General features: G+C 38.6%; 1 protein-coding gene across 4 annotated transcripts in view; it reads right to left on the bottom strand.

The window, feature by feature from the left end:
- The window catches only part of TSGA10 (testis specific 10), a 139,099-nt gene that overhangs the window by 59,076 nt on the left and 67,045 nt on the right, over window positions 1-12,978 (bottom strand). For all 4 annotated transcript variants that reach the window (XM_023552546.2, XM_023552547.2, XM_064268448.1 and 1 more), the window contains 5 exons: window positions 12,103-12,257; window positions 9,839-9,894; window positions 8,557-8,725; window positions 5,623-5,733; window positions 1,694-1,879 (listed from right to left, as the gene is read on the bottom strand). In XM_023552546.2, coding sequence (XP_023408314.1) covers window positions 1,694-1,879; window positions 5,623-5,733; window positions 8,557-8,725; window positions 9,839-9,894; window positions 12,103-12,257 — 677 coding nt within the window. The remainder of the gene's footprint in view (window positions 1-1,693; window positions 1,880-5,622; window positions 5,734-8,556; window positions 8,726-9,838; window positions 9,895-12,102; window positions 12,258-12,978) is intronic.

The following is a 12,978-nucleotide window of genomic DNA, read 5'->3' on the forward strand; positions in this document are numbered from 1 at the left end:
GTAGTCTTAGATGAATATAAAATAAGAAGGATAAAAAGTCATGGACTGTGACAAGCTGATGCTAAAATTCATTTCAGAGAGTTTAATAAGGTCCAAGTATGCAAAATAAATTTGGAGAATGTTAACCTCTCAGGTGTCAAGATTTAATGTAAAATTATAGTAGCTAAAAGAGAAAAATAGACCAATGGAGCAGAGTTTATGGAAGCTTTTTTTTGTACATAAAAATGTAGAATTAACTGAAGAAAGGATGATGAATATCCATACACAAAAATACAAAATTACACCCCTAACACCAAATTATATAAAAAATCAATCTCAGATTAAAGATGTAAATGCAAAGGGCAAAATTTCACATACTTTCAGACTTTAAGAAGAAAATATCTTTCAGACCTTGAGATAATGAAAGTTTCTTAAAGAACACCTGAAAGCATAAACCATACAAGCCAAATACAGGGAAAAGACAACTATAATATCTTTAAAAGGATCATTATCAAGAATATATACAGAATTCCAATAAATCAATAAGAAAAAGCAACCCAATAGAAAAATGGGCACAGTTTACAAAGACAAAATTCACAGAAGAGGAATTCCCAACAGCCAAGAAACAGGAAAAGACGCTCAACTTCACTAGTAACCAGGGAAACAAATCAAGAACTATGGAAAAAAATTAAGTCAGATAATACCAAGTATTGGTGAGTAACAGAGAAAATGATAATGCCACGATTTCTGGTGGAAGAGTAAATCAGTCCGACTACTTAGAAAGAGGCGAAGCCGTACATATCCAGGAATGTTCCACGTCCAGGCATACAGCTAGAAAACACACATACAACCACAGATGTCAAAGAATGTCTGTTGCAGCATTTTATTACAGAAAAGAGTGAAAACCATTTAAATTTCCTTTAACACGGTAATTATTAAAAAAGAAAATATTTATATGATTAATAAATGCAGCTGTTAAAATAGGTGAAGTAGTATTATATGCATTGATATAGATAAATCTCAAAATTATAATGTTTAGCCAAAAAGCCAAGTTGCAAATAGATATCTACAGCATGTTATCACTTAAATACAAACGTAAAGCACACAAACAAAACTGTACATGATTTCTGGATGGCAAACCCAAAAAACCCATGGCCATCAAGTTGGATTCAAATTCATAGCAACCCTGTAGGACAGAGTAGAACTGCCCCCGTAGGGTTTCCAAGGAGCAGCTGGTGGATTCGAACTGCTGACCTTTTGATTAGCAGCTGAGCTCTTAACCACTGTGCCACCAGGGTTTCCTTATGAACAGTAGATATGCAGAAGCGTAAACATACGCAAAGGAGTTATACGCACCAACTATTGGGGGGAAAGAATAAAAAGGATGAGGAGCTGTACCTGTAAATGTTTTGTTCCCTTAAATAAAGAAATATTTGAAGCAAATACAGCAAACCGTTAGCCTCCTTAAATCTGGGAGGTGGGCACGGGTGTCTGCTTGTGTATGTGTTACCACTTTTTCTGTATGTTTGAAATAGTTCCTAATTTAAAAAAAAGCTGAAAATTATTCTGGTTGTAGGGTAGATAACAGATGAGAAGACAACCAGAGTGGAAATGCATGCTCGTTTATATATTTAGTTTATGGAAAAGCAAACAAAACTCTTTTAATGTGGTGCAGAATCTACTAGCAGCATTTCCTACCTCTGCCCAGACTTACTTGTTCGACCTCTCTGTTGAGGGAATCGACTTTTTCTTTCAGTCTGTTGCCCTCGGCCTCTGCAGTGATAAGCTCCAGTTTGAGGGTGTTGTTATCTGCCTCTGTCTGACGGGCCTTATTTTCCCAGGTTTCAGCATCTTCGTTGGCCTTTCGGAGCTGTTCCATCATTTGCCGGTTCTCAGATTCCTAAAAAGCAAATCTCAGGCATCACTTCAAACGTTTTTAAGTGTGCGACATGTGATACAAATTACACACTGGTTTCTAAGTCACTGGGATTTATTGCCACTAGGGATATTTGTAACACAGCCTCGAGGAGCCCTATCTGTAGTCCTAGGTTAGAAACCTGAGTGTCCAGTAACTAACAAAGGGGAGTGGGATCACGGGTCTGTCCTGGCTCACGTCACACTCACCCCTCAAGTAAAATTAATTATGCTTACCTTCAGGTCATGGGTGAACACGTTCTTATGTTTGCTTTTGTCCAAACAGGAAGAAGTGAAAAGATCCCTCATTGCCTCCTTTCCCGTGTCTGCTTACAGACTGCTAGTCCGGTCCCTGGCTTCTGGTGGCCTGGCCTTTTGTACCTGGATATTCCTTCGCTCCTGGCTGGGTTTCTGGGTTATACTGGCTACAGACCTTCTGCCTGTTTGCTGTCTTAAGTGTCAATTTCTGATCATTTTCTTGGTTTGGCACATTTCCTGTCTGGTTTCTGCCTGCCTTTCATTTATTAACTCAGTCATAATTTTCTTCATCGTGAACAACTCTATGATTCACTTTTGCCCACCATTCTAGTAACTTTCCTGAAATTGTTCAGAAGTAAAATATCAACCCTATCCCAGTAAAGGTGTAGGGTCAGCAGAAAAGAGGAAGACCCTCAATGAGGTGGACTGACACAGTGGCTGTAACAACGAGCTCAAGCATAGCAACGATTGTAAGGATGGTGCAGGACCAGGCAGTGGTTCGTTCTGTTGTGCACAGGGTCACTATGAGTCGGAACCGACTCGACAGCACCTAAGAACAACAACAACATGCCAATAAACACTATTCGTAAATACACATTCATGTAGTTATAATGCGCATACAACATAGAACCAGATTTTTTAAACCTTAAAAGCCTTGTCATGAGCAGACTGACTGAAGCAGGACTTTATTTCTAGAAGAAAAATTTCAGCTCAACAAAAAAACATACTACACTGAGTAATCATTATAAGACTTTTAAAACACATTTTAGCAGTGTGACATGGCCAACTCATTTTAAAAACATCAGTTATAATTTTAGCAATTAATTTAAAATGCGCTAGATCTTTTTTTTCCCCTTCTACCTGTTAATAAACAGTGCATTTTCCCAGCAGAAAGCCTGGGCTAAATAAAATGACCAAATTACAGTAAACAACGCCTCACCCTGTAAACCTTTCAAACCAGATTCAATCCTCAAAACACAATGAGTTCATCCTAAAAGACTGGGTGAAACTCAGGAACTCCTGCCACCTTGTGGTCTGACTGCGCCTTGGCTAATGTGGACCATCTGCCAAGTCAACAAGTTAACATCCTGCAGGACTGGCTTTCAAAATTCAGATAGACTAAATGTTCAAGTAGGAATCTGGTGTGCTTTCCCTTATACTAAAAACCACAGTTCTGTACAGAGTGTGTACTTGGCGAGGTGCCTGGTACGGTATACATAAACTGAATTTTACCAGGTCAATCCTTCCCCTCTTTAGCCCTCTGTAGTACTTTTTTTTTTTTTTTTTAGTACTTACTGTCCAGATCATTGACTTAAAGCTGCCCTACAGTTTTATGTATTAGGTGTGGGTGTGCTGTCTTCCCGATAACACCTTGGATTCCTTGAAGACAGCAACCATTTTTTAAATATTAAGTTTAGGTTTTTGGCTAGGCAATGCACACAAAGGCTGCTATCAAGCAACCCCTGCCCTTCAACCATCCAGTTCCCCTGCCCTTCAACCATCCAGTTCCCCTCCCTCTCGTACCTGGAAACCATAGTTTGCCCTATTTTGTATCTTCCCAGAGCAGAGTGGAACCAGAGATGGGCAAAATTATAAAGAAAGTGAAATTGTTCTTGAATATTGTCCAATCTCCTCTTTCAGGGTCAGTGACTCAGATCCTTAAGTCACCATTCTAGACATTGGTGACATTCTTTATTATACCACCCTCACCCCTGTACCCCACAGCTCCCTCTAGTCTGTCAAAGGGCTCACTGCAAGGCAAAGCTCCTAGCTGCCTCAGCTGGAATCCTTTGCAGTTCTTGCCTGAATTATGGCTACAGTCTCTCCTAATTGCTCTCCGTCCTTATTTTTTTTTACCCGTCTGGTTATTCTTCCCAACATCTCCAGAATGATCTTTCTAAAAGGTGAATCTTAACTAACTTCCATGCCTAGGTCCTAACGAAGCTTCCTGAAACGCATTCAGGTAGGTCCTCCTTACCTCTCCATTATCACCCACCTTCACAGCCTACCCCAGCTCCAGGGCAGACTGTTTTCTCTCAAACCTTTGCTGATGCTATTCCCACTGCCTGGGGTGCCATTCTGTCTCCTCTCAGTTTTCCTCTCTGTCACCTCAGAACCTAGCACACTGATTACTGGATGAATGAATGAATGAAGCACCCCACACTTTCTGACTGCCTCTCTATACCAAAACAGACTTGTGGTTCACGCTTTCAGGGGAGGGAGAGGGGCTAGATCCACTTAGTACTGTTGTGAAATGCAATCTCATAAATGAACTCACACTAGGACACTAAATGCTGAGAGGAGCTTGGTGTGTGATCTATGAAAGCCCCATTCCCTCCTGGTGGAATTTCACGTAACAGGACTGACCAGGGGGAAAGATGAAGTGCCTCCAACTGGCTGAAAGCTTACTACGTTACATGATGTTCCGGGTATTAATTTATTTATGTTCTGTCCTGTCCCAGAACAGATTTAGATGGTTGACTGTACTAGGTGTTTTGAATATCATATCTCATTTACTTGGACATTCTTCCCAATTACACGTGAAGACTGAGACTCAGAGAGGCTGAGTCGCCTGCGTAAGCCACAGTGAGAGGAGGAACCAGGCCTTGCTGGCTCCAAAGCCTCTATCCATTCACGATATCACATTGCTGACACCTTAAAGTCAAGACGTGCAGGAAGCCACCTGCTTTGCCTATATGAGGCCGTTGCCTTGGTGCCCGAAAGTAAGGGTTGCAATTTAGGAGTTCTTAGAGTCTCTTTTTCCCAAAGCCCCTAATAATCCTATATGCATACTTTAAACAAATGCTCAAAGTAAACTTTTGTAGACTGATATGAAATGATATGTTAAATAAAATATGGAAAACAGTTTGGGGAAAAATTTTGCTACCTATTATAATAATCAACTCAGCTGTACTATTTTAGATAATATTTTACCTAATGGCCATACCCAATATCCTTGGTCAAGCTGTCTGTCTATTCCAGAGTTGCCACGTTTGTACCCACGTTTATCCGGAATCCTCTGATGCCACACACGTGGCTGGGCAAACAGTTGCTAACAAAGAAGTACAGAGGGGAGTCATCTGCCCTCTGGCCCCCACAGGAGGGTGGCCCATTCTAATCTGCCACACCATCAACTGGAGCCTCTTTGGTCGTAGGTCTGGAATTGAAAGCTCCCCCATTTTCAAGTGTAAGAGAACCCAAGAAGATTCGGGCCCTTTTCTCGTTTGTCTACGTGGGGGATCCTGCTTGTCTGGGGTGGCTGAATAGCAACAAGTGGGCAGATTCCTGAGTCACCTTTCTGGACATTGCTGACATTCTACATATCTAATCGACCACTGTCAGTGCTAAGACATACTATGCATTATCTGATTCACCTGCCCCATGGGTGTAACTGATTACGAACTTAACTCTAGTGAGAACTCTTCGGTAAATACCATGATTATGAGCAAAAAGGAAAAAATATATACATACTTCAGCCTTTAATATATTCTTCAGCTTGCTAACCTCCAAATTAGTATCTTGGACCTTCTGTTTTATGTCACTTAGTTCATTATGAGTATCATTCAATTTTTTGGACAATGCCTAAGAGAAAAAGACAGCTAGATTTCACTATAAAAAAGTAAAAGTTCCTGTATGTCGAAAACATCATAAATATTTGCGACAAATATGATAAATAAAAGTTAATATGCTTAATATATAAGACCAATATAACTAATAAAACTAAGTATTTCAAAACTTCTGGTAAAAACAGAAAACACAAGAGCCCAAACGGTAAATGGGCAAAGGACAAAAAGGGACAATTCGCAAAAAGGAAGCACAAAGGGACAATGCTCAGCAAAAGCCACCTTACTGGTAACCAGAGAAATGCCACTTTAAACCATGAAATACTTTCTGCTTATCAAACTAGCAGAGATTACAACTACTCAGTGATGGCAAGGAATGGGCGTTTCCATAGACTGTTGGAGGAAATGCAAATTTTCAAAAAGCCAATTCATGGCCGGATATCACATAAAAACAAGGGAGACCAGAAAGTTGTCACTGCTGAAGGTGGGAGACGGATTCATGGGGACTCATTATACTTGAAAATGTTCATTTAAAAAGGTTTTTAAAATTAAAAATCTCATAAGCTTTGGTCCAATTTTAAATGAAAACTAGTAAAATTTAATTTTAAAATATTCCTAAGGCATTAATTGTTGTAGTGACTAATTGGAAATATGCACATGAAGTGGGTGATGCAGTAATAACAATATACCTGCAGAGTGGTATAAACACAGAATATTATGCATCTATGAGAAATGTTCAGAATAACTTAAGAGAACAGGAAAATGTTAACTTATACTAAGTGAAAAAATCAAGATAAAACACTAAATATACCTCAAAATCCCAATTTGTTAAAAACTGTGGGCTCAAGGATGAAATTTCTCAAGGTTTCTGTTACAAATCTTCTACAATATGGGTTCTTAACCTGCGGTCTGCAGGTGGGACCCCTCTTCTCCCTCTGGGTCTGTGAGCCAAACAAGGTAAAAACACACACTGGACCATGTTTTAAGTTTTAAGGAAAATGCTGACGATATTGCATTGAGCTAACAGTAGCTATAAGATATTTATTGAGTGATATGCTGGTCATCGGAAACCCTGGTGGCATAGTGGTTAAGTGCTACGGCTGCTAACCAAAGGGTTGGCAGTTTGAATTCGCCAGGCGCTCTTTGGAAACTCTTTGGGGCAGTTCTACCCGTCCTATAGGGTCACTATGAGTCGGAATGGACTCGATGGCACTGGGTTTGGGTTTTTTTTATGCTGGTCATTACGTTAAATGATTTACAGACATACTCTCATTTACTCTTCATTTTTACAAATGATGAACTAAGGTTCAAAGAAGCTAAACTATTTAATCACACAGCCAGGAAGTGAGATTCAAACCCACGTGAATCTTAAATATTCTACTCTACCAAGTCCTCATGTAGACAAAAACCATGATACAGCATGTGGTTTTATCCCAGCATAAAAAAGTGTACGTAAAAAATCAGCATAAAAATTTTAAAAAAGTATTAAAAATCAGTTTTAAAAAACCAAAATACTAGCCATGGCTAAGTCTGGGTGGTAAAAATGTGAGAGTGTTCTAGCTACCTTTAGCCTATTAGTTGTTGCTGTAAGCAGAACACGAAAAGGCAGATGCTGTAAATCTGCACCATTTGGTTTTTATTGCTATTCGTTAACTTTCTTTAAATCATGCTTTTATTTTACAATAGTTTTAGATTTACAGAAAAGTTGTAAAGACAGTACCAAGAGTTCCCATATACTCCACCCTGAGTTCCCCCTGCTATGAATGTTTATCACAGCTAATGAGCCAACATTGTCATATTACTAACTAAAGTCTCTATTTTTTTCAAATTCCCTTTGTTTCTGTGTAAGGTCCTTTTTCTCTTCCAGGATCTCATTATTCGTTAACTTTTAAATAAAGCACTTTACCATCTCAGTTCATTTGTTTTTTTTTATAATTAATGTTGCATCTTTGTAATGGTTCATTTAAATTAAAAATATTTAACTTTTTAAATCTTATGATGTAAACTTTATGAATTTTAGGATGCAAATTTAGCATTGAGAATGGTATCAAAGTGGGGAAAATTATTTGGATTAAAAAATAGGGGGGATAGAGAGAAGCTTCCAAATTAAATTTTTTAATGTTCAAGTTAAAATAATGATACTGGAAATGAGAACTGTGGGTAAAGCTGAAATATATTGTTTAGAGAGGGAGTAATTGTAAAAGAAACTTTTGTTAAAAAAAAAAAAATTACAGCACTAGAAAGGACCAAAAAATGTGGCAGAGTCAATACATCAATACTTAAACAGAGTGAGACTGAGTCTATTAAATGTATCTAGGAGTCCTGGGAGGCTCAAATGGGCAGGCACTTGACTACTGGCCAAAAGGCTGGCAGTTCAAGCCCACCCAGAGGTGCCCCAGAAGACAGGCCTGGCGATCTGCTTCCAGAAAGTCACAGTCTTGAAAACCCTACGAAGCAGTTCTACTCTGCACACACGGAGTCGCCCTGAGTTGGAACTCACTCAACAGCAACTAACAACATCAAATGCATCTACCCCTTTCTCAAAAGCGTCCAAATGTTTTCATCCTCATTTGCTCACATATTCAAATATTTATCCTTCGGCGTCCTTTTTACAGTCAAATACAAATCTCATGTACCCCGTTCTCTCTTTTCTTTAATATTCAACACTCCGTGACCGTAAATTTCATCTGGAAATTACGGAGTATTCTTTGCTGCAAAGGTTAAAAAAAAAAACGACTGTTCTAATTCCTGAGCTTTTTCTACAAACTGAAATGAAGGCTGTGCCTCAGAAGAATTACATATATTTTTTTCTTGGAGACAAAGATTCTAGGAAAGAGCATACCTGGTTTTCTTGTTTAGCTTTAGAAAACTGTTCTTGGAGGTTGTCATTCTCATGAGCCAGGATATCTCTTTCCCTGGCAATCTGAGCCAGCTCGTCATTTGTTTCATCCAACTGTCGACGCATCCTGGAAATGTCTTGTTCACACATAATTAGGGCTTCAGTAGACTGTCTATTCCACAAATCAAACAGTACATGAGAAGAGACATTTTACTGAAACACAATAACAACTCTCACAAGACAGAAGATGGACAGTTAACATGAAAACATTCGAAGAGGTTTTAAATATATTTAAATTTGTAGGAATAAATACTGCAAAAGACAGTGAATTAGAGTTTCTCTCTGTTGCCAACATTTCACTATGAGAGAGGATGCTAAATATTCACAACAGTCAACGACTTGCTAAGTGTTTCAAAACTCCTGACACTGAAGGAGAGGAAGGCCTTTCTCCTCCCTCTAACTGCTATGACGTGGTCTACTTTTGCAGGTTCCTCCTTCTCTGCCCTCTTAAATACTGGTGTTTCTCAGGCTTAATCCTTAGTCTCCTGATTGTTTTCACTCTACCCCTTCTCTCAGACAGGCCACATCCGTATCCATGGCTCCTAACCCCATCGATACCCAGATAACTCCAAAATCATTATCACCAGCAGAACTTTTCGTTACTCTACAGACTCTCATATTTAACTGCTTACTAGAAACCCTTATAGAAAGGTCTCAGAGGCTCTCCAAATTCAGAAGTAAAATCATCTTTCCCCTCACACTTTCATCATGTCTAGTACTCATCCCTGGACAGAAACCTGGCATTTTCCTAAATTTCTCTCCCTCTTGCCCTTCCTCTTATAACCCCCGTCTCTCACCACCTCCTCGGCCTGGATAATCTTTAACACAAAAATCTGCTTCAAATTCTTCAGTGATTTCTCATCACCCAGAGAATGAAATCAAAACTCACTTGTCTATAGTACAGGCCTCTGCCTGCCTGTTTAGACTCTCCCCACATCACTTCTGCTTGGGTTCCAGCAACATTCACCTGCTCTTTAACCTGATCTGTGCTTCTTTCATTCATGCTATTCTTTCCACCTGCAATGACCACACCTCCACTCTCTACTTGGCAAACACCATCTCTTCTTACTGTAGGCCTCCTTCCAACATTAGAGCGTTATTATTGTGCATTGTAATTGTTCACTTATTCTTTTACCAGTAAATCCCTTGTTTCTCACTATCTCTGCCCCTACATAGTACTTTGCCCCTAATTAGTGCTCAAATACTTGCTGAATGAATGATTTACCTTGATGCCTGTTCCATCTCAGCAATGATATTCTTCATGCCTGAAATGGTCTTTTCCTTGAAAAGTAATATAAGTATTAAATAAAAAATTACCTTAAACTGTTATTTCTGTTAAAAGTGAACAAAGAAAAATAAATTTTCCCTTCCTTTTGAATGCCATTTGTTTTTAAACATTTATGCCCTATTCTCTTCTACACTTTGGGTAAAAAGAGATTCTTCTCATTAAAGTAAAGGCTACACTTAGGTATACTGATACGAGATCAGTACAACACATACTTTGGGAAAAAGTATTTTGTGCAGTCACCCAGGACCAAAAGAACCCCAACCACTGGTTTTTAGAGGCAAACCAGTGGTTTAGCACTGAAATGTTCTCTACTGGGACGAGGACTGATTCACTCTCTCGCATCTTCATTTAAGAGAACTCAGGGAAAGAGACCATGTACAACTAAATTTAGCTCTTAAGAATTATGACTTTGGTCAAGTAAGTATATAATTTTTATTAGCTATCAATAGCATCTTCACAAAGCTGCTGCAATAGAATTGCTTATGATAGAAAAGCTGTCAATAATGTTTAGGTGTGAGCTAATGGGAAGGTAGGCACTGGGCCTAGAGCAAAGGGATAAACAATAAACCACTGATAAGCCCATCTTCTACGGTAGTGGGGAGGGAGCAGAATTCTGGAGCCAGTCAAGGCCGAAGTGGGTGTGAATCCCTTAATGCCATCAACAGCACCGCCAAGCCTCCTCCCTGCAAAATTCTCACTCAGCCTGGACTAACTGAACACAGCCCGCTACTCAGACCCAACATCAACTCTTTATAAAGTAGGAAAAGTATCCCTTCACTAACTCATACCTAGGATTCACCTTGCTCTGTGAATTTTCAAATCTTTATAACCAAGTAATGTGATGAAAAACCCAGCCTATATTTTCCAAGAAGTTTTATCCTTGTCTCTTTAGAGACACAATTGTGTATGTGTGTGTACGTTATCTTCCCGTATTCATGTAAAAACCTCTCCAGGGGGTTTTCAGCTCTAGTAGCTCATTCTGCTTTCTGATGGAATGAAGCAGATCTCACATCTGGCAGTAACATATGTTGGGGTATCGTCAAAGCATCCATGAACAAAACAGCTCAAAGAGCTCAAAAAGTGAAACCTCTTTAAGAAGTACAAATCGCTGGAGGAAAAACCCAAACAGAAAATATTACTGAAAATGGAATGTTAACACGTTTTTGAAATATAATTTAAGACATTTTAAAATGAATTCTGAAAAGCTAATTGAACTTGCAGTGCTTTTGAAACTCATCACTTGGTTTAGCTTGAAATATGGCTTATAATCCTAAAAAGCACTTAGTTTTATTAATAGAATTTATCTTGAAAGCAAGATTCTCCAGAAACACTGTAAATTATCCTGCAGGGTTTCCCAGATCTTCCTCCTCTCCTAGCTCAGGCCCCCAGAGGAATAAGGTACCTATCTGCTAAACTACAATAATACATTGTGACTACATGACTACGGCACTTAACACATTATATCGTAACAGCGTCTTTATTTTATCTCCCCCCTTATGCTTTTAGAAGGAAGGTTCGCTCACCCTCCATTTCTAATAACGCAAACGAATGACTGAATCAATGAATGAACTGGTTCCCTTAGATGGGGAGAAGATCTTACTCCAAGGATGCCGCCTTTGGAGAAGACTTTTGTAGCAAAGTTTAGAAGTTATCTTCAGAATCGGTTTAAGAGCTAGACAAGAGGATGGCTATCTCTGCCTTTTAGACTTTTTTTTTTTTCCAATAACAAAAAATATGGGATGGAGATCACGATCCAGCTTTATCCATCAGTTCCATATGATCTCCTGGCAAAGGCTGAGTGTGACATAAAAATGTACCCTGAATTCTGAACACAATTACAAAGGCAGTTCTAGTAGAATACACATACTGCCTCCCCAGGTGACTACCTGGAAATATAAAGTCCTGACTTTTTTGTTAAAATGAATCAGTCTCATTACTTTGTTGTCATGCTTCACATTTTGATACTTGAATCAATTGTCAGTGAATGTTAATCACAGACTGACAACAGAAAAATCAACTTAAAAATATTAGCCTAGTTAGTGTATTTGCACACTTTCAAAGACTATCTTAAGTATCTTAAAATGTTTCAAAATCAGACTGCAAAGTTTCGGCTCTCTAGAAATCTTGGAGAGAAACTGCTATTATTTTATTCAGATTCAAGTTCAAACATTTCTTTTAAAACCACAGTTCTCAGAACATACTTTCATTGCCAAACTCTCTCCGAGGGATGCAATATTCTCAGATTTTTTATCCAAACATGCTTGCAGGCATTCCTTTTCTTTAGCCAGGTCATTGAGTGTTGCACCAAGAATGCTAATTTCTTCTCGCTGGGCAATGTTTTGCCTTGTAAAATTATCTAAATATGTAATCATAAAGGCATTGTTTTAATCAAGATAAAAAAATGTTTCCCAGTTCAAGAAAATTGAAATACTTCTCAAAGTAAGTTCTTCTATATTCAACAACTAAAAATAAGAGTACTGTGTCCCAAATAAAAATGATTTCCTTATTAGTTACCAAAAACTAAGATGAATCATGAAATCCTAAATGACTCATAAATTTAAAAGCATTATTAATACATTTGAATTAGAATAACAAAAGAAAACTTTGTATCACGAGTTTTCAAAGTCAAGTTAAGTGTGGGGGAGAAGAGGAGTGTGGATGAGGTAGGTGGAATATAAAAACCTCGCCTGGCCTTTTTGCCCTTTATCCGCCACCCCCCGGAATAGAATCACTGCTCTATGTAAAATCGGTAATTAATACATCTTAATAACATTTTTTTTAATAAAAAAAATATTCAATTAAGTCACCTTCACAGTCAAATGTCTTCTAACATTCTGATTTCTCTAAAGTAATATTGTAAAAATTCCTTTAAAAAAATCATCCAAGGAAGTCTGATTCCAATTTTGGGAACTCTGGCAAACCAGTATCATGTACAGTACAGTGGTTTTCAAAGTGTCCTGCCTCAACCAGCACCATGAGTATTACCTGGGAAACTTGTTAGAGATGCAAATTCTCAGGTCCCACCCCAGACCTGCTGAATCAGGAATTCTGGGGGTGGGCCAGCAATCTGTGTTTCA

Source organism: Loxodonta africana, chromosome 15 (assembly GCF_030014295.1).
Source record: "Loxodonta africana isolate mLoxAfr1 chromosome 15, mLoxAfr1.hap2, whole genome shotgun sequence".
Classification (NCBI taxonomy): domain Eukaryota; kingdom Metazoa; phylum Chordata; class Mammalia; order Proboscidea; family Elephantidae; genus Loxodonta; species Loxodonta africana.